The following is a 27,880-nucleotide window of genomic DNA, read 5'->3' on the forward strand; positions in this document are numbered from 1 at the left end:
AACAATATGATATCAATGTATACAATTAAATGATTACACAGTTGTCCTAATCTACTGCAGCAGAAACTAAATTATAAGTAGTCATAAGAAACTAAACATTTCCACAGATAAAGTGTTAATTTACTTTGGAAATGATGATTGTCGAAATTAAATTGCAATGAAGAAATTATGGGAAATTTTCCACTTTAATATTGGAGATTAATGACCCTCCTCTGATATAATCGCCATGGAAATTAGACAGACAAAATTACTGTAAGAGCATAAATAATGGGAAAACGATTACAATTAACATTTGCAGTTTGAAACGGAGCATTCCATCCTTAATGAAAGCTGCCGAGGAGAAAAAAAGTCTTGCAAGGTTACGAGAATAAGACACCATCGTTTTCACTTTCACTCCAAGCTCGATTCATACAAACACCGACATCCTTAAGTGTAATAAATATTCATTTATGAATGCATACATCCTTAATAATGCTCTCTATTTCAACATGTCAGACGCCAGACCAGTGACTCCTTTCTGATCTCATCTATTTGTATACATCTATGACTGCTATCTGCAGGTTTGTTTACTTTTTGTGACGTCAATATTTATTAACAGGTGGCAGTGTATCATCTACTATCCGGCGTTCCCTTCTTCGTACGTAAGATCACTTTCGGTTGTTCATCTTTAAAAAAACCCACGAGATAAATATATTTGAGTTATATATTTAATATAATCAAGGACTGATTGCTAGCCTACCGGTAGGCCTAGGCGAAGTCTGGCGTATCCTAGGCCGTAGGCCTACATTACGGTATCACGGAATAATTTATTAGATAAATTTTGTTATTAAAGTTCGAATTCTTTTTTTTATCAATATTATTATAGATATAAGGGCCACTGAGCTTTTTAAGGGCCAATAGTAGACGGGGGAAGGGGCGTAGACCCATGAACTAGGCCTATCTCGGAGATGGACTCTTGCATAGCATAGGCCTGCTATATGTATGATTTACGGTTCGCAGGTCAAGGGCAGGACGCGGCACTTTCTAGGCCTGTAGGTTAGGGTGAAGGTCATATTGAAATGTGGTTTTATGGTGTCAGCTTATTTTAATTATTTCCTGGGCCTATTTTATGATTTTTGTAGCCTTGGCTTTTTATGTAGGCCTATTTTGTGAATTGGGAAGAAGAGCTCCACTCAGAGATATCGTTTATTGATAAAATTTCTTGACCGAACAATGTAGACAAGGACATGTATAATATAGTACATGTGAGATAATTTGAGAAATTTATTGAGATGTGAGAAATATACTGACTTGTTTTAATGTGAGAAATTTACAGACTCTTGTTTTTAAGTGAGAAATTTACTGACTTGTTTTATTATGAGAATTTTACCAACTCATGTTTTAATGTGAGAAATTTACTGACTCTTGTTTTATTATGAGAAACTTACCAACTCGTGTTTTAATGTGAGAAATATACTGACTTGTTTTAATGTGAGAAATTTACTGACTCGTTTTAATGTGAGAAATTTACTGACTCATTTTAATGTGAGAAATTTACCAACTCGTTTTAATGTGAGAAATTTACCGACTTGTTGTAATGTGAGAAATTTACCGACTCATGTTTTAAGTGTACTGTTTATGTTCATCCCCAAGGGGCTGGTACTAAAAACGGTGTCCAGCGGAACTTTTCTGTAGAATTCCTCATATTTTCTTACTAGAAGTCAATAGGCATAGTTTTATGGGTGAAAGATGGTGAGAAGAGTTGCAAAACAAACTGGGAAACAAATGGCTTGAAAATGAAATAAAAGACTATTATCACTGAAACACTAGGATAATGGAACTAGCCTCTCAGAGAAGTATTATACCACACTATTTTAAAAAGCACTTCCCAGGTAGAAACACCATAGGGTGTCCTTACAAAATTTTACCATTGTAATTTCTTGGAGAGGACATAAGCTAGATTAACACAGCCATAACATGTATATAGGTTAATTTTTCCTACTATTCAGATTAGCCTATGTTGTGGTTAAGTTTTTTTTTTTTTTTTTTTAGGGAAATCACTCATTTTTGTTCATACTAAACCTCTACCAGTCTAACTGGATTCAGCAAGTGTTACATTTATCAGTCTAGTTCTAACAGTAATGATGATTTACAATTCTAGGCTGTTAAAATACAAAATGGAGGATTATAAGTAAAATTAAAGAAATTATGTTGAATGCATTTGGAAGGAAGTGAAGCAGTTATTTCCAAATGACCCCCTCTTTTCCCTGGAATAACTCTCGGGGATTAAACTTAATGTAGCTGGCTTATAGGCTACCTTTAACTTTGATTGTCGCCACTGGTCAGGTAGGAGTAGAACGCAACACCTTTAGGCAGGCTAGATTAGCAAAAGTTTGTCCCCGTTAGTAGCCTGATACAGTATAGCTAAGTATTCATTGCTGTGTGATTGTGTGATGAATGATTTTTTATATAATCCTAAATTTTTTCTACCAAAATTCACTATGTGGTAGAGCATTTGGGTAGAGAAAATCACTAATGATTGGTTACATAGTCTGTCAGTGATTTATAATTTATAAAACTTATAGTTGTACTCTATTTTAATTGTGTCATGACAAGCTAAGCACATCTGTTTGTTCATCACACACTTACTACTTTCTGTTTACAAGGCACAGTTTAAAACTGTAACTACGCTTTGGAATTCAAAATTCTCAATATAGTACATCAGTGGAAGTGCTCTGTCACTGTTGCTTGCTTCCAACAAGAAAGTCTTAAAGGTTCTACATTGTTGTCAGTGTCTGAGATGATTTTATATAAAGATGATAAAGAAAATTCAAACCATCACCCAAAAGCAAGCAAGCACACACACACAGTGTCTTTTGTCGAGTGTTTGGTCATGTCTTTACTTCTGTCTCTGTCTATTTTTTTAACTTGTATTTCATTGTTATATGATCTTTAATGATTTATGATTGCTTTGAATAATTTTATAAATACTTGTTCTTACAAGAATACAAACCTATGTTTTTAATGTGGATATACCTTTGGCATATGCTGGTTTTGTCATTGAAGGTTGGTAACACAGTAGTTAGTGGTAGGTCAGATGGAGGTGAAGGTAGAGGTTGAGGTACATCCAGACACCCATCCATTAGGACTCTCAGAAATACAGTACTTCTGCTTCATCAGTGCCTTACAAGTGTTTACGTGGTTATCCACTTTGATGTCTGCTTGGGCCCATTTACCCAGGATCCGTCTGCCTCAGTATCTCATGACTTGCTGATCTTGGCATCTTGAAAGTTGCTCCAGAATTTAGCCAGACTTATATTGTCACTAGCTAGGAAAAAGCAGGACATTCAACCCAAGTAGCTGAAAAAGTACATTGGTATTCTGATGAACAAAGCAGCAGTTAGTTTCCTCTAGGCTCAGATCAGCTCTTGCTCCTCTGCTAGGAAGTCCAAGCATTTTCATGTGGTTGGACGACAGGAACCACTTTTGAGAGTTTTTCCTAACTCTTGACCTATGGAGATGCTTCTGTTCTTTCATGCATTGGAATGGCTCATTTGCTGTGGTTATGTGGACATAAGATGATTCTTCTCGGCACATCAACTTTCTGGAAATCAGCACAGTGCTTCTGGCAATGTAAGCATTTCAAAAGATCAATTGATCAGTCACTCAGAAGTGCTGATGAGCAACAACGTGACTCTAGTGGCCTAAATCAGCAAGCAAGGGGGATGGTGTCCCTCTCCCTTGCCACTTGGCAAGGTAGGTGTACAAGTGGACAGTACGGCTTACTTTTGAGCTAACTGGCAGGTACATCTTAGTTTGCAGAATTTCAGGGCAGACCAACTCAGTTACCAGAGGTGGGACATAAGGTTTGAGAGGCCCCTGCACCCTCATGTGGCAGAAAGGCCACTTGAGGTTAAGTAACACTTGTAATTGATTTGTTTGCCTGTGCTGGACCAAAAGTCTGTGCTGAAACACACCTTTCAAACCATGACACACTCAGTGGTTATGCCTTCTCCCTGTTCAGCCTGATTTATAGTGATCAGTTGTGTCTTGGTCATCCTGGTCTTCAGATGTCCTTGTTGGCTCCTCTGTCCAAAGCCAAGTTATCCCAATTTGCTGAATTTTCTTGCGAGGTACTGAAGAGTGTTCCCCTGTGACCCATGCTGCTTTGGTAGCTAATTCTGCCCATGTACCACCAGTCATGGTATCTCTTGTGCTTCTCCCTCTTCTTTTTCTACCTCTAATGCCCAGTAATCTGTGGCCATGTAAGCAGTGGTCTGGCTAGGTGTAACTTCCTCCACCTCCCTTTATCAAAAGGGTGGCTAGGTGGTGGAGACTTATCTTCAGAGTCCTTTTCGATGGTTTTGCTATTTTCCAATCTAGTCTTTTTATTCCTTTTGGGAAACCAGACTTCTTAAATTTCCTAGAGTGAGGTCACAAGAAAACCAAACATGGCATAGGGCCCTGTTAGCCTTGACATCCATTTCCATGTGTGTTTGTCAGGCTGTACATCTGGTTACAGGAGCTATCCTTCTCAAAGTTATGCATGAGACTGGAAAGCTTGCATTTCTGGGTGGGGAGAAGAGCACCAGTCATGTCTTTCAGACAATACGTACCTCTCACCTAAGGAATGGGTCTCTATATAAAAGATGAAGTTCGTATCCTCATAGAAGTCTTAACATTATCCTACCTTTAACCATGTTACCAAAAGAAAAAGTGATGTTAACAGTCAAGGAATGTCTCCCACCCCCTTGTTACTAGACTTCAATGACCTGACCAACTTTGTCAAAGATATATCCATATAAAAGACTTAAGGAATGTTTTCTTGGAAAAATGCACATTATCTTGAATTTGTAATTTAGCATTATTTTATTTTTATTTTATTTTATTATTTTCATAGCTGTGAATTTTGCAGTTCAGTATTGAAATGTAGTAAGTCTCAACAATGCGGTTACGTCGCAATCTGCGTTGGTGGGTGAAGATAGCAGTCGCTTTGACTTTGTTTTTGGCTGGAACATATTTGACTGTGAGACAGGCGCAGAAGGATGCACTTTCCGAAGACGCACATGTTATTCCCCGTGAAGAAAAAGGAGCAGCCCAGCCTGTGAAAGCTGAGGCAGCAGCTGAGAAGAAGGATGCCCCAGATTCCTTTTCACACAGTAAGTTTTATTGGTCTAGGATGACTAGTATCCCATTTACTGAATCCCGTCACTTAGCATATTCTTCATGAATTCCCCCCCAAATTTTTTATCAGCGTATTTTTAACGAATTCCCTCCAGAATTGTTTTTAGTGCTGTCAGTCAGTCCTTAATGATACTGCTAATTCCATTGGCTTTCAAAATCTCCAGGTCTTATAGACTGGTTGGCGTTGATCCTCGATAAGGTGACTTTAGCCAATAATTTGAAAAATCTTTTGATTTTAGTGTGTAAAACTCCCACTAACAAGTCTTTTGTATTACTTTGTATAAATTGGGTATGTTCATTCAAGTTCTTTGTCTTATTTCAACAAAATTTCATAGCCACATTACTGTACTTTTCGAATCACAAATTGCCGATAAATTACAGCAAGCTGGGCAGAAATGTTTCTGGAGATGACAGAGCTTGATCCTATATGCTTGTGCCTTGTTTCTTTCAGAGAAACTCCCTGAACCAAGTGGCTACAAAGACTGGAATGATTATGCCCGACTTGAAGCAGAAAGTCAGCAGACTGGCCCTGGAGAACAGGGTCAGGCCTATTACCTGCCAGCCAAGTTTAACCATGAGAAAGACCAGTTGTACAAGGTGAATGGATTTAATGCTCGAGCCTCTGATGACATCGCTCTGAATCGCTCCATGCACGACATCCGCCATCCAAAGTAAGATTTTGTGTAACAGTTCTCTTTGAAAATTTCCGAGTGCTGTAAAATTTGGTTAAATCAAAACTTTGTATTTTTGGAATTTCGTTTATGCAGTATTACTTACGTTGCCTTTTGAAAGGTATCACACAAAAGGTAGCAGAGATATGCAGGTGATATCAGGGAATGGTGATATAGAGAGAAAAACAATGGTGCAATTAAGATATACAAGTAAAGTTGAAGAAAAGAAGCCTTCATGGTCTGGCAGAGGACAGACAGGAAAGAGGACAGGGATGTATACAAGGAAAAGAAGAGGGAAGCTAAGAGGCAGGTGGCCAGGGCAAAGTTGGGAGGAACAGAAATCAGAATCATAATACTGCAGAGGAAAGAGAGAAAATATTCAGGATAGGAAAGTAAAGAAAGATATTAAAGGTGCAAAAGGGGCAAAGTATATAAAAAATTAAAATATAATATATAATATAAAATTTAAACTAAAGACACACTGGTATGAAGAGGCAGTGTTTTAAAAGCCTTCTGAATGAAAAAATGAAAATGAAATGAGGGTGTTGGCCTTACAGAAAGTGTAGTAGAGAACACAATAGCAGAAAGGGTAAAAAAAAAAAACTTAGGAAGATGAAAAATGGAGAAAACCCAGAACCATCCAGAACAAGTGACTTAATAAAAGCAACAGGAGAGCCAGTCATCCACGCACTAACTAGAGTATGATAACCTGATAAAGGAAGAGATAGGACCAGAAGAGTGGAAAAAGTCTTATGGTAATGGTATACAAAATATAAATAGAGTAAGCTATTTTTGTTGCCTGAAATGGGTTACAACAGTAAATGGGTTAGAGAGCGAGTTGAGAACCATATTGTGATTGATAGGCAGGTTTTAGAAGTGGTGGAGAATTTCCAGTATCTTTGGGGCACACCAAGACACTGAGGTAGATATTCAGAGAGCAGTAAAATATAAGAATAACAGTAGCATGGACGAAATGGAGAGAGATAACTAGATTACTGGTAAATAAAAATATCCAATTAGTAGAGAGGGTAAAGACTCATGATGGGTGCGTAAGGCCTGTACTATATACAATAGAAATGTGGACATTGACAAGGAAAATGGAAGAGATTTTGACAAAAATATGACTAGTATTTAAAGATTCATGGACAGAGTATGGTGGGAAGCTTGCACTGGAGAGCTATGGTATTGAGGATGAAACAAACACCGAGATCTCATAGATGGAGTGGTGTTTTAGGACAAGGACCCGAAGGAAGACCCAGGAAGTCATGGAGAAAGGGTGATAGGTAAAGACCATGAACTCACTTTATGTCTTAAGTCCAAAAAGAGAATGTCTGATGTGAAAATGTTTATCACGATGATGTGAAGGTTTTGCTTTGGGCATGATTCATTATGTTTGTATGTTAGTAATATAATCAGAGATTTGTGGATTTTTATGGAAATTTTACCAAGGTATAACTCTTGACTACCAGCAAGTGATTAGACTAGGTAGAAAAAAATTGAAAATTTTACCAAAGTGAGCCTCATGGCTGCCAAAGAGAGATTAGATTTTGTAAGACACAAGAGTGTAATGTTTTGGGAAAGAACTTTTGGATTTTTTATGAAAAGTGTACCCAGGTCGATTTGATGTAGTGGCATACTCAGTCTTTGATGTGGTTTATGATCGCTTGACACTTGTTTTTTGTAATTTAGTTGTAACAGAACATTGAGCTTGTGTTTGTGTGAAGTTACAGATGTTTTGTACTGATGGGGAACCAATCAGTAAGTTACTGTAATCAGATAGGTTATCAGCACAGATCAACTGAAGCCTTTTCAGTGTTACAAATTGTACATGAAGGCTTCACTGTAATCCCACATTGCAAATTCATTATTTCAAGAAGTTGATACAGAGACCATTGGATATTGAATGAAGTGTTTCTTAGAGGATAAAATTCTACCTTATTTTATTGATATGGAATGCATTTGTAATGCAGCGTATAAGGATTACAGTTAATCCTTACAACATACCTGTCAGTTGTTACTCCGATGAGTCTGGTTTGATTGTTTTTGTTAAGAGAACATCTGTGTAGTGATACACACTCACACTAGATTCATTATATTTAATTCATTTTATTGGGGTCGTTGAAAGGTTGTTGGGATAAAATGAATTTTAATTTTATATATAGAATATATATAGAGTATGTATTGGCACATGTTATGCATTTTTAAAGATTTGTTGGAAATGAGCATTATAGATTCTGCCATAGTGAAAGAGTGCATCAAGTCACTTTATTGAAATTTATTCGTTTTAGAGGTATCAGAATTACACTAGTGCATATTGCAAAGTGCACTATACTTATGAGGTATTTGAGGTATTTACCAGTAATTGCATTCGACTTACAATATGGTCAACTACATGGCCACGTAAGATCATGCAAAGTTCAGGCTATTTCTGTACAAACACTGTACCTTTCTCTGTATGAGCATGTTGTGAAGGCAGACATTGGTAAATACATTATAATGAGGGATGCATTTCTAGCCAACATTCTTCTAAAGAATTCCTCATTAACTCAACAGATGCAAAGAGAAAGTATATGTGGAGACACTGCCAACAGCATCTGTTGTGGTACCATTTCACAACGAGCATTGGTCAACACTTCTGAGAACTGCAGTTTCTGCCATTAACCGGTCACCCAGTTCCTTACTCTTGGAAGTTATTCTTGTTGATGATGCAAGTACCAAAGGTAAGATTGCAAGAACTGTTTTAGTATTACGGTTCAAGTGTTTTCTCAATGCATTATTTTGTTGAAATTTACTTCGGAAAGCATAACTATAGATTTCATATGTACTGTACTTTTTTTCTTTAACTTGGTAATGGTGCAAAAAGAGATGAATTTATGCATTCTGTTAGCTGTGTACATTGTGTTGAAGAGAAATTGTTTGCTAGATAAGTGTTCTCAAGTTAGAGTTACTTTGTCTCAGTGCCATTATAGCTAAGCACTGGTGCATATAATTTTAAGACTGAAATGATTAGGATTCAAATATCCTCACAGATCTTGAACATTATACAGTACTTGTGAATTTCTGGAACACATTCTGTTGTCCATTTTATTTTGCTGTTGTTTAGAATTTTAGGATTACCGTACAATTCCTTTACAGATTTTTTGAAGGAGAAGCTCGATGATTACGTAACGAAAAATTTGCCCAAAGTGAAAGTCGTCCATCTTGCAAAACGTTCGGGACTCATTAGGGCTCGTTTAGCTGGAGCTAAAGCTGCAAAGGGAGATGTGATCATTTTTCTGGACTCTCATACTGAATGCACTACTAACTGGCTGCCTCCTCTCTTAGGTAAGGAGAATTTCATTTATAACATGCACTGCATTTATTAACAGTATTAATTGGTGTTCATATGTCTTTCAGAATATCCTACACATTGTTAATAGGTATGACATTTTCACAGTATCGTAGCATTTTAGTGCCATTCCTTGCCAGTCATGTGAAAACTGTAGACCAAATGACTCTGGGAAGGTGATTGGCATTTCTTATAAGAACTCCTAATTCAGAAGAACAGGATGCTGTCATCTGGTTAGGCCTTGTGCTTTCTATAGTGTCAGACACCTTTACAGGCACTTGATTTGTATGTTTGTCTATTTTTTTACTCCATCTTGCTTTCAAGCCTTGACTCAGAGAGTACTTTACAGATTGGTGTTTCATATGAACTCAAAATAAGTATTTCTCACATACTATAGAAACTGCTGTTTCACATGAACTGCAAACCAATATGTCCCTCGTACTATACAGTTGGTGTTTCATGTGAACAGCAAATTATTACTTATTTCTCAAAAGCCAGTCTACCAAGCATTTACCAAGGAAATAAATTTACCTTTTCAGTGGGATAGGATGCTACTTTAAGTGGGGTATAGCCTCTGTTTTTTCCACAACTTTCTGAATTTTCTGTTAGTTCTTTAAGAGTTTTTATTTCTCCCCCTTTTTTTTTGGTAATGCTGGTCTTTTTTCCTGTAAACTATAATTCACTCACTGTCATGTGATCCTAGGTTGTAGGATACTCAGACTTTGTGACTTCACTGTTCATTATTATGGCTGTGCCGTGGTGGTTTGCCCCAAGTTGTTTGTCAACTTATACCAGCTTTTTATGACCACTTTTTTACTTCAGCTAATAGAGTTAGAAAAGGTTTTGATTTTACCTGCTGCTCTGTGTATGTGCATTAATAGGAAAACTTAAGAATTGGGAATGGTTCTAAATGGATTTGAGGCAGACACAGTATATCATTGGACACCCTCCAGATAGTTCCATTACAGTGAAAATTTGTGAAGATTGTGAATTTTTGTGTAAAGGAACCACTTTGACTATGCATATTTGTATACAGTATTTACTGTACATGAAAGTAAAACTAGTAAGACCGAACCATAGATTTGGTAACTAAATTAATTAAATATAATTATCTTTCATTCGATGGTGTACATTCATGTGATCTCTATAGTCGCTCTTGGCAAAAGTATGATTCATTCTCTCTCTCTCTCTCTCTTTTTGGGGGCGGGAGGGGAGAATGTCTAGTTTATCAGACAATTTTCCATACCTCTTCCTTCTGCCTGTGCCGCTGGCTTCTTAGATATGTCCTTAGAAATGTTGATTCCTCAAAGGCAGTTTCTGTTTTGGAATGACATGGGAATTCAGGACTGCTACCATCTATTTTGTTGGTCTTACAAGATCATGTCCTGCCTTAAAAATGCTAATGGAAAGCCTCATCTCCTTCCTTGTAAGTGTATGTGGATGTGATGAAAATTTTAGAAACTGGATTTTACGTATAAATGTACATGAGAATTAGGAGAGGTAAATTTTTTCCATTTCTGCTATATCCTCATACTGTAAAAATATGCCTAGAGGAAGTGTCATTTTCATTTGGTCATGAGGTGCGGGTTTATCTTGTCAGTTTGCAGGAATGGTAAGTTTCTACGAAAACAATAGTTATGCTAAAACAGAATTTTTTTTACTGCTGTTGTACTATGCTTAAAGTATACATTCAAAGTATAGACTTCGTATCATTTTAATTTCCACAAACTGTGTGTGAAATACTAACAAATACAGTAGTTGTTTTTTATTGTAGATGTGCAAATAGCTCTTTATTTCTAATCTGCTCTCTTGTAGATTTCATCATAAACAACACAAAAATAAATTAACTACCTGTATTATGTGCTGGTTGTAACAAGACAAATCTTGATGTAGTGCAATGACCTGGTTAAGTTGCAGGATGCATGAACTCTAACTATTTCTACTACTACTACTTCACCCTCCAGTACTGCTTTCAAATAACAGAAGCTTGTTATCTCATGATGACCAAGAATTTTTATGATTTGCTGCAACATTTTATTTCAGAACCAATTGCTAAGGATTACAAGACCTGTGTTTGCCCATTTATTGATGTCATAGATTATGAAACCTTTGCATACCGTGCACAAGATGAAGGAGCGCGTGGGGCATTTGACTGGGAGTTTTTCTACAAACGCTTACCTTTGCTTCCTGAAGATCAGCAGAACATGCCAGAACCATTTAAGTTTGTATCTGCCATGTTTGTATAAGTGTAGTAGGTTTAAGTCTGTAAATATCTGCATGTACCGTATAATATCAATACGCAATTTAAAATGGGTATTCTGGATTCATGCAAGTTCAAGGATGGAAATGGTCTATCTACAAGGCATATCAGGGGTAAAAACATACTGTAAATGTGTGAAATATAGGTATAAAAGTATTGTGATTTAAAGGTTAGCTTTGGTAAAAGATTGGGGTGAAAAGTGTAAAGGTGAATTTGTTATCTAAAATGAATGCTAAAAAGATATTGATGAAAATGAGCACTTTTGAGATGTTTTGCAGTGGGTAGTGTATCAGAAAAATTCACATGAAGCCCTTACCAGTTTTAAAATTTAATGGTCAATAAATCTGTCTGTGGATGTGAGTAGTGCTGTACCTGAAAACTGCTAGCATATCAAGCAGATCAAAAGCTTCACAAGGATGCATGGACACATTTGATAAGAGCAAACACACCTAGGTGTCATATCAAACAAGGATCTAGGCATTTTTGCTCGTCTCAAATCTGTCCATGCATTCTTGGAAAACTTCCAGTCTGCTTGATATACTAGCAATGTGTTGAGCTAGAACATTACTTACATCAAAGGACTGATGTACTGACCATTAACTTTCATGCTCACCATATACTTTCGAAACTAATGGAGAACTTGGTGTGAATTTTCCTGATACACTCTTTATTGTCTTCTACAATGCTGATGTTCTTTTGTTCTTTTGTAAACAGGTGATAGAAAGGATAACCAAGACAAAACTGTCCATGTGCTCTGTACTTCTATATATTATATTCTTTGTTGTGCAGGGTCTAGTGCATCAGGTCAAAGCTTCTCTTGTAGCCTAATTTAGGATTTTGATTTTGAGTGATCACCAGGATACCAGTCTTTATAAAACAATGGTTTTTAGAATAGAGTTAATTCCTTCAGTATGTATAGAGTACCATTGATTAAATCCGTGGCATTGTTTACAGTTTGAAATCCTTTGGCATATCACTCTAAATCACCAAGGTTTTCAAATTCGGCTAGTCTTGTTTGTCTGAGCATCACTTTGGTGACCATTTGCATTTGAAGGCTATCATTAGTATTGATAACAATAGGTGAATCTCTGTTGATAACTATAGATCTGTAAATAATTGGTATACAAGTGAATGATCACTTTTAAACCAGTCATTTAGAGATCTCCAACTGAAGTCAACAAGGCAATTTGAGCTTTGTAGTTGAAAGGTAATGCATGACAGTCCCAGTATGTATATGAAAATGTGTGGATTCATCAATGTTAAGTAACCCAGTATCTGGATTGTGTAAGTGATAAAGCTGAAAGATTTCTTCTCAGTTGGCTAAAGCATCTCCCTATAGGTGTTTGCTGCTCATGTCTAATCAGGAGGAAAGGTTAAGGAAACTGGTTTATCATTTCCACCATATCATCATATCTGAAAGAATCATTAGGTGTGTAAGTAGTGTGAGCATATGGTAAACCTTTTACAAAAGTTGAATTTGCATGGTTACTGCTTAGAGAGGGCTTTGCAAGCTTATTAGCTTCTGTCGAATGTCACGACTTTATCATGACTCCCTATGTGTGGGTATTATGAAGTTGTGTACTTCATATACTCCCTTGTGTGGGGAGTATTGTTAAGCAAGGTTTCCTGTTCACACAAGGTCATAGGTGAATGTTCATTAATCAAAAGCTTCAGCTCTCAAATTCAGCCATAAGACTGGAGGATTAATTAAGAAGCCATTATTTCAAAAACAATCCAGACTTGATTTAATTTTATTAGAAGATCTTTAGATGTTCTTTGATGTTATACTGTACTTTATTCAGACTTTAAATTGATCTTGTGAAGTTTAGCATATTTTTTCTTTGATATCTTTGTGTTCTGCTGGTTGAGGGGGATGGTGGGTATCAACCGTGGCCCTTTAAATCTAGCTTAATTGAGGTCAGCTGCACTTCTGACTTAGCAACATCTGTTTCATGCATCCAGCAGGAGGAGACTGAGAAGCAGCTCTTTTCTGATTATGGGAAGGCTTAATATGGTGATGTATTTTTCTGTGCTAGCTGCTTGTAATGGATCATCTTCACTGGAGTCTTCCCCATGTTCAGGCCTGACCTTTTACCAAGTTACTTCTAGTACTGAGGGAAGGTTAAACTGTAGGAAGCAGCAGGTCTTGCCTAAGTGAACAATGCCCTGGTGCATGTGGGGCTATGTCTGTACCAAGCAGTGTTTGCTTTCTCAGGTGTACATATGTTCAGGAGATGAACAAGTGGCACATTTTTGAAATAGGTACTATCTCATTCTCTACAATTATGTATGAAGGTACAGCAGTGTCCTATAAGTGTCCTATAGATTCAGGATAATCTTGGTGGTTTTTTGGTGCTGTGAGTAATTGATGTATATTTTATGGGCATGTATTCAATTATTCATCCTCAGGAAAATTGTAACTTACATCCCGTAGCAGGAATTTAAGTGACGTTTTATCACAGCCATCATCTCAGTGTTGACAGTCCTTATTTATATGGTACCCACCTTTCCCTTCAAGATTTAGTCAATTTAAAATAAACACGTCCCTCCTCTTTTGTTGTTGCAACAAATATTATCTGGTCTTGGATGATCTTCTTGGAAGTCATGTTCGTTGTCATTTATCTTGTACTAGTCAGCAGGTCGGAATACATTCAGACCAGGAAGTTTTCCATGAGGTGCTCCATTTACTTCAAAATCATAATTTTTTGCATTTTCTAATGTAACAGTTGGCCTTTCATGTTGCTCTGTACTTTTAGATTACATCCAGACATCCCACTTTTCACCTTCATTTTGCAGAGTCATTCTTATTTCCTTTACCAACCTATAATATTAATAAATCTTACAGAAGTCCCATTACTGTATTTGTTCCCAATGGGACATCTGTAAAATGAAAGTCACTTCATGAATGTTGGCATGATTTACTAAGTTCTTGGCTTCTGTTTTATTGACTTTAAACTCCAAGGAATTTTTCGTCTTCAAAGCAGAGCAACAAAAATTATTTATTAAACAGGGAGTTTGATTTGCTGTTGTATCCATATTTGCCAGAGCTAGAGGTTGTCAACTGTGTCACTTCATCACGGGGTCCATAGAACATTTACTGTTATCAGTAATCATGGAAAAACAGAATAAAAATAATTCCATAAAGTTTTAAAAAAACAAAATGTACCACTACCCTTCCACCAATGACACCAGTAAGAGCTAACTCCCTACTCTATCCTAGAAGGAAGCACCAACATGATTAAGATGGCTGAAGTGTAGGCCAAATCTGCTTGATGGGGCTGAGAGCATTACATGAGAGCATAATCCCCACCATAACCACCTTGGCAGAGAAACCAGACCGATTGTTGAGAGTCCTATGCCTAGAAACCAGACCACCCTTCAGATACTGGCCCATCCCCCAAGACATATCAAATACCAGCATTTTATACCTCTCAGGTCTAAACATTATCAGGTGATTGATGAGACCATCACTACTCCCATTGTTATCCTCAAAAAAGAACTGCAATCCCAGCGAATGGTGTTAGAAAGCAAGATAATGAAGTACAGCAGAAGGATTTAAATACAGTAGTGTAACAGGGAAGCGGGGAACCTTGCTGATGAACTAAGAAGCTATAGTTAGAGAGATTGGACAATCCAATGCCAGGTGAGACTCCTGCACAAAGGGCAAACAGTCAAGCATCAGGCCCCCAACTAAGCCACTCTGATAACAGTTAGTATGGTAGTATTTGTGATGGTGAAGGCAGAAGGATATTGCATATAGTGATTTCATTAAATGGTATGATTTCTCTCTTGTCGCATGAGAGTTATTTTTTAATATAGGGTTAGATATATAATTCAGGAGTATTGCTTTCTTTTGAAGCTACTTCTTTGATAATATGGAATTTGTAGATAGTGCTGTTTTCATGATGCAATGATATATAATGTTTTTCCAGGAGCCCTGTGATGGCAGGAGGTTTATTTGCTATCAGTACTAAATTCTTCTGGGAACTTGGTGGGTATGACCCAGGATTGGACATATGGGGAGGAGAACAGTATGAGCTGTCCTTCAAGGTAAGCTAGCTCCATGTGTATGTTTCATTTCAATTTGCTCTCTCTCTCTCTCTCTCTCTCTCTCTCTCTCTCTCTCTCTCTCTCTCTCTCTCTCTCTCTCTCTCTCTCTCTAACCAGTGTTTTGGGTGATGTCTTATTCCCTTAGTACAGTAATTTAATTCTCTAGTTCCACTGTGGATTTCACAATTTTTTAATGTTTTTTATCTAAATGTATAATTGGTTAATAGTAATATGGTTAGAATGAGAAAAATATATGAGTCACCTTGTGAAAATCAATGTCATTTTCCAGGGGTGTTTAAGTCTTACAGTAATGTACTTTGGTATTGTCCAAGAAATGATTTTCATGTGTATTTTTTTGCAGATCTGGCAGTGTGGTGGCACAATGGTTGATGCTCCTTGTTCCCGAATTGGCCATATTTATCGCAAGTTTGCTCCATTTCCAAATCCAGGTGTGGGTGATTTTGTGGGAAGGGTAAGTCAACTTGTATACCACATGATGAGGATCTACAGTATAATCTAACGCAAGAAAAATAATCTTTGTACAGCACAAAAAGAAATATCACAACAGACTGAAAAAATGGTATCTAATCCAGGAGCTGGTAGATAAAACAAGGACAAAATTTAGATGGAAGTGTCAATACCTAGATGCTTGTCTATGAGGATAGAAGGAATATGGACCAAGAAAGGTAGTGGTCTGATTAAGAAATAAAAGAGATGGAGGAGTGGTAAGCTATGTAAGTTACCCTGCTTATCTGTCAGCAGCCAGAAGTGTTTCTAGGTGCTATAATAGTTCTTTCTGCAGCCAAGAAAAAGGAGGTTGACTCTCCCTGCAAACTGCTATTGTCTCCTGGCCACCTCAAGAGGTGTGTGTTTAAAGGAAGTATAAGTGGTTTGGCTCAAACCTTTTGCACATTTTAATGAAGGTATAAGTCACAGAGAGGAAAACAGGAAGTATCACATGTTTTATAGTAAATCAACAATTGACAGAACACAATGCTGTATAACAGGAGAAACAAAACGTTCAAACCATTGTGTATGCTTACAGACCTACTTAGAATGAGGTACTGGATTCAAGCTATTTTTGGATGATTAGCCATCTGCATCACATGAAGCCACAACAACTTGGACAGCTTTTAACATATGTCAGTGTATTGGTGGTGGGTTTAAAAGGATGTGATAGCATAGATGAGCATTTCATTTTTCTCCAAGTTTTGACCAGACACATTCTTTAGTGTTATGGATAAACTGTTCAGTGATGAAAGTAATAATGATAACAGATTGATTTGCATACAATTGACATTAAAGCAAAAACAACCATTAAATATTGGATCCATTGTAAATATTTTCTTCCATACATTTTACAGAATTACAAGCGTGTTGCTGAAGTGTGGATGGATGAATATAAAGAATATCTCTACAAACGCCGGCCTCACTATCGCAGCATTGATGCAGGAGACCTCACGGAACAGAAGGCAATTCGTGAGAAGCTGCATTGCAAGCCATTCAAATGGTTTATGACTGAAGTTGCTTTTGATTTAGTGAAAGTTTACCCACCCGTTGAGCCTCCAGATTTTGCAAGCGGAAAGGTTTGATTATAGATGTTCTTGTTTCAGCATTGTATTGTTGTAATTGGTTTTAGTATGCATGTAGTTGTATCAAAAGGTGAGAAGGTGGAGCAAACAATTTGAGTTGTTGGAATAAACTAAAGTAAACAATCTGAGTTGTTGGAATAAATTAAAGTTTAAAAGTAAATTTTTCATGATGGTCAGGTAACTTTACAAGTGAAAGAGAATTGTTAAATGGGATAATGAAAAAAAAAGAGTTCCTTAAATGCAGAAATGAGTTTCAACAGAAAGATAACTGTAAATTTACGTGGAGGCTTGCCTTACTATATGGTTTTTATTAATTCTTCAAGTGCACTGATTAGATGCTGTTTGTGATAGATAGGAAATTTGTGCCACTGTTCTCCACACTTATTTTTTATGTAGTATTACTATAATGTTCAGGATCATCATCATAAAGAGTTTTATGTCCCCTTTCTCCATGTCCTTGGTCATTCTACAGGTCTGTCCTGCTACTTCTATATCTAATACTAATTATTCCCTATCTCTCCTCACCACATGTCCAAACCATCTCAGTCATTGAGGTCTGAGTCTCTTTTCTAGCTTATTGATACCACATCTTTCCACTAATCCATAATACTGTATGAGTTTCTCACTACCACTGAATTTTGTGTCATTCTATTGTCATACCTTTTTAAAATCTTGATTTTCCTTGTATACTTGTCAGTATAGGCCTTATGTACACACTCCATCTTTGTTTTCTCTACTAATATACAGTATTAATAGTTAAGATCAGTAGGCACTTAGGATGATTGATACGACACACTCCATTTTTAAAATATAATAAATTAAATTAAAAATACTTTGTTTTCTCTACTAATATACAGAAATATTAATACAAATTAAGATGAGTTGTATGGCACTGGTAGGAGAAAGATTGATATTTTATATGGGATGAGGTTAAAGGATATTCTGAAAGTATGACAGTGTGCAGAGATTATTGACAATCATATTACTGTAGTAATGATAATGTGAATTATTCTGTTACTCACAGATCCAGAGCGTAGCAAACCCAGACTTGTGTGTCGACTCTCGCTACAAGCGCCACGGAGAGAGGTTTGGCCTTCAGGAGTGCAGTAGGGGAGGAGAGCAGAGCTACCACTTAACATGGCACAAAGACATTCGTCCAGGGAAAAGGCCGTTGTGCTGGGACGTTTCCAGTGGTGACACACAGTCTCCCGTTTTACTTTACAACTGTCACGGGATGGGTGGCAACCAGCTGTGGAGATATGATCCGGTAAGTTTAAACTGTTTGTATTGTAAATAAAGGTATGTGCTATTGCTTTCTGCTAATTTTAGATGGTTAGGTATTGGGCTTAGTCCAAAGCAGAGGGAATATAAAATAGGAAAATAATATAGAACAAACAGTTTGCATGTTCAAGTTTCATTGGTTTTACAAGTTTTGATAAGTTTTAGTTGAAGCCATCTTCCTTTTTAAAAAAAAAATGTTTAATAATGATTGACTTTAATAACGTTTCTTGATTAAATACATTTTCATCCTACTATATACCAAAGGCTAGTCTCAAGGGGTGGTGTAACTTTTTGCAGTTTTTGGGGTTGTGCGTCACCTCCCAGCACCTACTGCGTAAGTCTCAGAACAAGTGTACTGTTTACCCTGATTCAGTGTTATTTTTTTTTTATTTTCCTACTTCATTTTGATGTTTTCCTGTTGGCAAACATATTGATGTTACTGATAAAAATGATTCTGCATTATATTTTTTTAAGAGTTTGATTTGGAGAAAAAATGTGTTTTTATGATTTCTTTTTATAATTTTAAGTACTATTTATGTACAGTATTTCAAAACTTGACACACTGAAATCAGTGTGAATGGTTATCAGATATAGTACTGTACATCATACAGACACACAATGATTATTTTTGCACTTACAGCAACTACAGTTCCTCAAGATGATTTGTAGAAACATTGCTTTATAAATAAATCCTAATCTTTTTCATGGATTATATAGAACTGAACTGAAGTCAGAGGCTGCAGTAATACTGCATATATATCCAAGTTGCAGTGCATGTTTATAATGGAAAGTCTTGGGGATTAGATAATTGAAATTGATGCACAGTGACATGATCTTGTGGTGAAATCATTCTAACTTGGACAGAAAGTCTTAGGACAAATAAATTGAATTCATGTGTAAGCCTCTTATGTTTTGTCTTGTACATTTATAATGAGCAAGTATAAAATATGTCGCATGCATATGAAAACATTGGTGATCAACACGTATAAAATGCATTGCATGTACGGTAAATGAAAAAAGAAAAGATAGAATAAAGTACAAAATTGATAAAAAATGTAAAAAGAATTAACAAACAAATAGTTACACACAAAATTAGCAGTGTACCATATATCAGAAGGCAATAAGTAGCTGTTGTTAGGAATATAATTCTAAATTGATTGTGTTAAAGTAGACTATTGTTGTTTGCAAGGACCTTAACTAGTGTTGTCAAAAGATTTTACTTCTATTTTTTTATCTACATTTTTAGACATAACTCATCTTTTGTATCAGTGGGGATAACAGACTTCATCCTGGAAATTTACAAGGTAGTTGCTCAGATGTTTAATATGTAGTTTAAGCAGAGAACTCATAGAATATAAGGATTTTAAATTGAGAACAGCCTTCAACTTTGTATCTGACGACCCTTTTTCCATCACAATATTGCCTTTCGTTATAGATCCCCTATCATATGCTTCATGGTGAATTTAGGTATATTAACTTATTGGATGCCCTTAGTATCACTGTAGTTTTGACACCTCCATTCAATTTTGAATTAATAGAGTGCTGCCTTTTCCTTTCCTTTGCAAAATATCAAGGAGGCTCTTCTCTGAATATTTTCTTCTGATGTGTTTTAGAACCACTCTGAAGTCTGATACTGCAGACTTATCATCTTTTTAGTGACTTGAATTTGGGTCTCTTTGTTATAATATTTTTTTCAGTGGGTTGTTTTCTAGTCAAGCTTTTTACATCAAATTTAGTATGTCTTTTGTAAACCACATTAGCACAAGCTATCTCAGATGCACTATCTCTTACACTCTCATTCAAGTAATTTGGGAATCTTTTTAGTGTAGCAAGGAGTTTCAGAGTTAAAGAAAGTAGAATGTGAAGGATAGATTATCCAAAATTAACAGCAGCATTTACATTACATATATGTACACTGTAAACATGAAAAGGGAAGTATGTTTAAATACTGAGTTTCCAGTTTGATATTACCTTGAATGTCTTTTGCTCTTTATAGTCATAGCACGTGACTTATAAATATGTCTTATATGTTGGTTTTGATATCGTTATAAACTTATTCACTTGATTGCTGACTGTTGTTTATACAAAAGCGGCACATTGTTTTGTACACACACTTTACTTTGGAATGCAGGCAGAAAACAAGCCTAAGGTTAATACTGTAATTGTGGTGAAGTGGTGCAGTTGTGTACTGTACCTTGTTCATCTGCTTGTGCATAGGTTGACCGAGTTTGAAGTTATTTTTGGTTCTTTTTTTCTCTCTGAAGTTTTGCCATTTCATTTCCCTCAAACTTGGCATATTTTACATCTCTTTCTCCGGATGAATGTCAGTGTTTTGTCTTTTATTACTATCTGTAATGGATGGTCCCTTGAGTGTTCTTTATTTGTTTTGTATGTGGGGTAATGTAAATCTGGCTGGTAATGTTAAGATATACCTTTATATAATTAAGAAAACATTCCCTCTTTATGGTTGCCTGTCGTAGAAAAATTACAGAACGTGTCAAAACTGCTGCTGATTTGGATGGAAAAGTTATGCAAGTAGCAGCATGCTGGAAGAAATGGAAAAAGTATGTGTGTCTTAGACTTCTGGGAAAGAAAATTATCTTACATAATACAATGTCCTTATATTTTTCTGTAACACGAGTAGTCTGTAAGTATTGAACTCATGTTTAGGTTTAGGCTTTCATTTGTCTCACTTGGGCCTGTTTCTCTCACCCCTGGCCCCTATACAGGTATATGGAATTAAGCTAGACCTTGGACAGAGCTTCAGGACAGCAATGATGAACCTAGGGTTGGGGCTTGTCATCTTGACTTTCTATTATGTTACCATCTTTTTTGACAGAATGGGTACCAGTACTTGTAATAAAAGCAGAAATTTATATCCAGCAGATACATATTTATGCACTTGAATGAATGGGAGAGTTTAGACAGGTGTGACTACAAAATGAGGAGAGTCATGGCAGAAGTGCATGGGGAAAATTATTTCACAGGTGGCTGGATAATAGGTAGATATTTCTGAAATTTCGATGTTTTCATCAGAAAAGAAGTGAAACATATACAAACAAGAGTGTCCAAACCCTAGTAAAGTAAGTTTATGACCGAGATCAAATTTGATTTGTGGAAAAAGTGTGGAAGGTGTTAAGAACTCATTACATGTCTAACCACATCACATTTGGGAGAAGAGAAATCTAGAGGAAAAATCTAATGGTGTTGAACCATGTAAATTAGTGCTTTGTGTGGAAAGACATCTAAATTTTTAGAACAATTTTTACTGACATTTGAAGGTTTGTATATTAGTACTTATAATTACTTATGCCTACCCCCACAAGTTGCAGTCGAAAGGCAAAATTGTATATTATATATGTGCCTAGGCAGCTAGACTCTTACAAAGAGTTGTCAGGCAACATCTACTGGCATTGCCAGGAACAAATTACAGTCCTGAAAGCTTCTTTATTAGTTTTTTTTTTTAACCTGTCTCCAACGGTAAAGTGCTAATGTAAAACGGTGTTGCAAAACAAATACATTACTTTATGATAGCAAAAGTCTGCGCAGCCTCCAGACATCTCCCTAAAGCAGAAGAGCTCTGGCTTCCACCAGTCTGAGTATGCATTGGGGTCCCTTAGTACCTTTATTAGTGGAACTGGTTATGAACTGTAATGCAGAGATTAAGAACTTCTGAGGTACTAAGCACTGAAAAGATAATGGTAACCCCCTCCCATATATGTACTTGGTTGGAAAGGCAACTTTATCTCTTTTTGATATTTTGCAGGAAAAGAAATGGCTTATTCATGGTGGGAATCCACGATGTCTTGACTGCAACCCAGGGAATAAGGAGATTTATGTGTCTTCTTGTGATCCAGAGAAGAAATCACAGAAGTGGATCTTTGAAAAGTTTGATGCTGAACGTCTGGCAAACTGGGACTCTGCTGGGCCTAACCTATAGATTATGAAGTGGATTTTTTTCTAAAGCTGATTGGTCTTCAGACTTAAGTAACTCATGTCATTTACAATATGATTGTGATGATAAAATCATTGTAGGAAATGCTAAAAGTATTTGCATGGCAAGTTGTCAGAAATGCAGTAAGAAATGAAATATTTTTTTATTATTAAGATTTCACCACATTATAAACACAAGAACTAGCATGTAATGATGATGAATAACGTATTTTTATGTAGCTCATTCTACTGAACTACTAAAACCAAGTTGTGATTACTTTGACAGTCATTCAAAATATTTTCACGATAGGGCATAACTGCCATTCAGCTTAGTCCTTACATAAAATGCCCTCTAGTCCTCCTTCCTTTGTATAAGGTTGCAATTGATGAACATTTCATTTAGTCTTCAAATATCCTAATCATAATGTATATTGGAAGGTGCTTAAGTAACTGTTAGTTACAGTTCAGGCTTAAAAACTGTAAATTCCCTAGGGTGCACTATTCTAGGGTCACACCTCTGTAGAATAGATATAAAAGTTCAGTCTAAGTTGTTGTAGTTGTGTGTGCATTGTTGCAAAGTGATATAGTGGATTTAACTATTTATTTTGACCATTTCTACTTCAGTACTTGAAGTTAACTCTTCACATATATTTTATATCCTTTGTGGTAGCTAGCTCTTCAAAGATATTATCCTTTGTGGTAGCTATTTTCACAGTTTTTGTTATTGTAAATGTTAAATAGAAACTGCTAATATATATCCTCTTTGGGTATACATTTTAATGATTAAAGAACTATGATTTTGTCTTCAATTAGTACCAGAATATTTGGTGTTGTACTGAAGCAAGACCAAATATTGCTTTTTAGTAGATAAATGTGTAGGGTCTAACTGAAACAGTTGAAAATACTGTAGTTTTTAGAATGGTGCACAGTATATTTTTTAAATGATTTTGTATGGAATTTTCTTAATCAACCAGGATTTAGGATTGCCTAATAAAGTCAAGTTTTCCGGATATGTAGGATAGTAAAATCGTCATCATCATTGTCATTGCCTCCAATGCCGTGTGATGCAAAGGGCCTTTGTGAATTTGCAGACTTGGGATTGCATATTGAAATGCAATTTCTCCAGATATTAGATTGCATAATAGGGAGTTCCTTTCTTAGATATTCATATATACTGTATATATAGGACTGCATAATAGAATTTTCCCAGGCATTTACAAATGTCTGATCTAAACAGTTTCCTTATTTAGGATTGCATAATACACTAAATACTGTAGTTTTCCTTTTTTAATGAATGACTCCCAAGAAATAATTGTGTGACCTTTGATACTGAATTCCAGGCGAGAAAAGGTAATGTTTGACTTTTGATGTTGAATGACCACCCTGTGTGGAGTTTAGTATGTTGAATGAGTATCAGGGAAATAGCATAATGCAGTATTATTGCTGTACGGTTCAGTATTTGTAATTTTCCTCGAGGAAAATAGTGAGCATTCATTCAAATAATATATTACAATACAGACAGGAGAAAAACCTGAACACATTTTTTTCCAATGGCTGCTCTTGTCTGTGGAATTTGTTCATTAAGAAACATACATTCCTTATTGTATAAGCAGGATTTACACTTTCTTTTTACTGTATATAAGTTTTTTACCAGTTCTTTCATTCATGGCAATGGAGCTTTTTTACATATATTCCTCTAAACATTTTTATCTGCATAATACATTGTTTAATATTTAACTCACCTGGCAGATCTTAGGGTCCTTTTCCTCTTTATACTAAAAACTTGATGGATTTATAGATACTATCGAGATCTCCGCAGAAATATGCTTCACATGTTACTGCATCAGTAGTTTTCGGGGAGTTTTGCATATTTCAAACATTCCCTTAATTTAAAGTGCATGTGTTTTAGTCGCATTGAAGGCGAATTTTACATTACTCCTTGAAGCAAAATGAAGATCTCCTATAACCTTTAAACTGACCCTCCCTGTGGTATTAGGAATACACATAATCTGGAACCTTAAGGATGTCATGTACCAAGACTTTTCTGTCCTTGTGGAGAAGCGAGTGCATTTTAGAAGACCTTTCAAGTCTATTTAATATGATGCTACTTATGAAATGGCAAGTTAGTTGTGTGAATATGTAGATGTTTTACACCATTTTCTGCATTTATGATTTCTCCTGTTGAAATTCCAATATCCATTTATTACTTTTAAGAGAGCGAGATGGAGCTTGACTTTTCCCATCAAATTTGTATAAGATACATGTCTGAAATATTTCTTTAGTGTGCTGCTCAGCTTTTTGCAGTACATGTATTCTTTTTTAAGATTTGGATTTTAGCTAAGTTAAACTTTGTTAAATTTGACAAGATTTATATGTTTTTACCAGGAGAGTTCGGACATTTTTTCATGCTAGGATTAACGAAATTACACAACAGGTACAGTTACATTCCTTTTGGTATACGGGTTGCCTGTGGCCATAAGTATTGCATTGTTACATAGGTCTTAGTGAAGCACAGATATGGCCTTAGCCTTAAGATAGTGGTACATGTACTATGTTAGCTATTTGCATAGCAGAAATGATCAATCATTCAGTTATAAGGCATGTTTATGATGATGAAGGCGTACTTATAACTTCTAATGCGAACCACACATGATGAAACCTAAATATAATTCCCAGTATGTCAGACAAAGATCCTTTATGTACACAATTATTGTGGGTTTAGAGAGAGATCTTTCAACACTATGGTATCCATAAATTAGTGAGGGAGTTACCTTTGAGTCTCCTTGAAGCATTTTGAACACATATCTTAAAGTAGAGCTTCATGAATGCCGAATTTGTGAGTGAGTGCGGTGTATCCAGATCAAAGGGCTTGGCATATTAGCCAGTTTGTTAACCACTTCAGATATATTTATATTTAGTGCTTAGTGAGGGAGAGACTAAGGTGTCATATATACTTTAAATAGGTCCATCTTACTCTGAAATAATATGGCAAGTGCCATGTTTAAGTTGACATTTTCCACGTGCAGTATTTTCCCATGACTTATATTTCCGTCTTTGTACCTGAAGCTTGTACTTGTAGATGCAGAGACATGATATATTTGTTTGCTCTTTAATGCTTTTGTGGTTGTAAATTAATTATGTAATAAATTATGTTTTTTTTAGGGTTTCACTTGTGCTTTTATGATAGTGCACTGGGACTGGCTGATTTCTGTAATTAGCACATCTAATGTTCTGTATCATGGGTGCCATTTTATCTTGTCAAGGAGTATGTTTTATCAGTTGTCTGAAGCCAAGACATTCCAGTCATAAATGTAGTTTAGTTGTTGTAGTTCTGTTGTTGTTTTAAAGAAAACAAATGGTAAGTTTGTGAGATTGCAGTTGGTGCAGTTTCTGATTTTGTATTAGGCCTGATGTTTGAAAATCCTTTTAAATATGTTGGGGTATTATTACTTTGCTGTATATCTTTTGCTTCATTCAAATGGTGCTGATTCTAAACAATTCTTTGGTTGTATCACTTGCAGGTAATTTTATAGGTCAATAATTTTGTACATGCAGCGTAAATTTAGTATAATAGCTCTGTCAATAATACCAACCCTGAGTCATTGCAAGCTCTATGGGACCGATAAATTTTTTAAGTGCTCATAAAGCATGGTTATACGTACTAGTAGTAACTTGCAAAACCTGAAGTGTATGAGAAATAGATATTAAATTGGACGAACATTAGTGGAAATTTTTTGTCGTTGCTTTTAAGATGTTGGCGATGCGTTATGGGACAAGCCTTACATAATGAAAGGCAGAAAAGAATAAGTTGTTTTCTGTATCTGAATCTGCTTTCTGTAAACTTTGCATGGAGTCATCAAGTCTGGTTTTCTTTTTCTTCCATATTGTATAGTATGCCCACTGAAGGCTAAGGGTGAATGCTTTTATTTTTCATCCCTTCAAAAATGTGTTAGTTTAGAGTGTTGTGTGGATAATTTTGGAAGGAGGAAAGTATTCTATGTATTTACTTCAAGAGAAAGGTTGTCTATAAAATGGTTCCTTGGTTCTTTCAAGACCAGCTCGTTGAAATGAGTGGCATCCAATTCTACCTCATCGTTATGTTGTAGATAATGGAAATGGTGTAACAAAATCAATGTAAATGATTAGGAATTGAAAATTATTTTGAGGGAACGTTCTCTCTAAGTTGTAATAAACCTCAAGGCAGTGAGAGCACAGAATTAAATTCATGATGGAAGATTTTTGTATCACCAGTAGTGGCAAAGTAAATTTTTGCTACTTATTAAGCCTGAAACTACTCAGTGGTTGTCACTTGCAGCGTGATCATAATTTGTATGTAAGGCCTAAAAACAGCTGCTTAACGTAAAAATAAAGATCGACCTTATTTTTAGACGTGTTAAGTTTTTTATTTATGGAACAAAGGGAAGCTTCAAATTAATTTTCATTAAAGGTATTACATCTATGTTGAATTCAGTTACTTTATTACAGAGCATTGGTTTTAAATTAATGAAGTTTAAATCAAATTTTGACTATATATATAACTGACTGACTGTATTCTCAGTTTGAGAAATGTCTAGTCAGGTTAACTTTGAACATTTCTTTTGATCCTGGACATAAAATGGGAGGATTAATTTTCCTGCCTGTTGATTTATAGGATTTGTGACATTTTCCTTTTAAAGGAAAATGTTGATGAATATATCAAAACTTTTAGGCCGAAAAGGCAATTTTGCTTTTAGTATCATATTATATTTATTACAATATTTACCAGTGTGTGCACTCTGCACAGATGTATCTTCACTTTCACATATAGCATTTGTAATTTTTCTTCGTTATAGTTATGATATATGCATGTTGTTTTCACTTTCAAATATAGCTCTTGTGTAATAATTATTTATGTTTGAAAGATATTTTATGGTGATGTATTTTACATGGCCTAAAGTATTACCACTCTTTTGTCGAGTATGGTAATGTTTTGTTGTACTGTTAACTACTTGAAAAAGCTAATTTGATGGAAATTAATTCAGATAATGGAACATTTCATAATAGTAAAATACATATGGGAGTTTTTAAAATTTTGGGGCCAAATCTGTGAAAATTTAACTAAGTTTGTCCTGTTAGGATACATTAATATAATTTAGTACGAATATTGTAGTAGTTAAAGTGTCAAGAAACTAGCAAAATATAACATCTTCTAGCTAATTGTATTTGAGGTATGATATAGATTAAGTTTTTTGAGATGGCTTGGTTGACAGAATAATAATAAATATGGAAAGTACAGGCAGTCCCCGGCTTACAACGTTCTGAGGTTGCGACGCTTTTCAAATATATTCATCTGAAATTATTTCCCAGTTTACGACACGTTCCGGGGTTACGACGCATTGTACGCCTATCTGACGGAAGAAATGTGGCTCCAAAACAGCAGAATAATAAAAATTTGGAGGTTTCTCTGATGAAAAACTCAATAAAAATGCAGTTTACATCGTTTTCAATGCACCCAAAGCATTAAAAGTAAGGTTTTCTTAGGATTTTTGACGATTTTCGACGATTTTTCGGTTTACGACGATTTTCAGTTTACGACTCGGTGTAAAAACGGAACCCCTGTCGT

General features: G+C 35.7%; 1 protein-coding gene and 1 long non-coding RNA gene across 5 annotated transcripts in view; one reads left to right on the top strand and one right to left on the bottom strand.

Annotated features, from left to right (window-relative positions):
* LOC136828278 (uncharacterized) overlaps positions 1 to 27,880 on the bottom strand; it is a 182,581-nt gene that overhangs the window by 12,518 nt on the left and 142,183 nt on the right. The window lies entirely within an intron of this gene.
* LOC136828275 (putative polypeptide N-acetylgalactosaminyltransferase 10) lies at positions 534 to 27,469 on the top strand. 4 transcript variants are annotated; one of them, XM_067086150.1, is made up of 11 exons: positions 534 to 637; positions 4,880 to 5,138; positions 5,615 to 5,834; positions 8,388 to 8,554; positions 8,970 to 9,158; positions 11,206 to 11,383; positions 15,355 to 15,472; positions 15,834 to 15,944; positions 16,837 to 17,058; positions 18,089 to 18,331; positions 22,112 to 27,469. In XM_067086150.1, the coding sequence occupies exons 2-11, from the start codon at positions 4,925 to 4,927 to the stop codon at positions 22,283 to 22,285; spliced, it is 1,836 nt and encodes a 611-aa protein (XP_066942251.1). In that variant the 5' UTR covers positions 534 to 637; positions 4,880 to 4,924; the 3' UTR covers positions 22,286 to 27,469. The 4 variants fall into 4 exon arrangements, with proteins under 4 accessions (XP_066942251.1, XP_066942249.1, XP_066942252.1 ...); XM_067086148.1 differs by having other exon boundaries at positions 536 to 637; positions 4,895 to 5,138; XM_067086151.1 differs by having other exon boundaries at positions 541 to 560; positions 4,895 to 5,138.

Source organism: Macrobrachium rosenbergii, chromosome 42, assembly GCF_040412425.1.
Source record: "Macrobrachium rosenbergii isolate ZJJX-2024 chromosome 42, ASM4041242v1, whole genome shotgun sequence".
Taxonomy (NCBI): Eukaryota; Metazoa; Arthropoda; class Malacostraca; order Decapoda; family Palaemonidae; genus Macrobrachium; species Macrobrachium rosenbergii.

Excerpts from the sequence above, each read along its gene's own strand:
- LOC136828275 (XM_067086150.1), top strand. The coding sequence starts at position 4,925 with ATGCGGTTACGTCGCAATCTGCGTTGGTGGGTGAAGATAGCAGTCGCT. Across the intron at positions 5,139-5,614 it reads CCCAGATTCCTTTTCACACA|AGAAACTCCCTGAACCAAGT; the intron begins GTAAGTTTTATT and ends TGTTTCTTTCAG. Across the intron at positions 15,945-16,836 it reads TGGGTGATTTTGTGGGAAGG|AATTACAAGCGTGTTGCTGA; the intron begins GTAAGTCAACTT and ends TACATTTTACAG.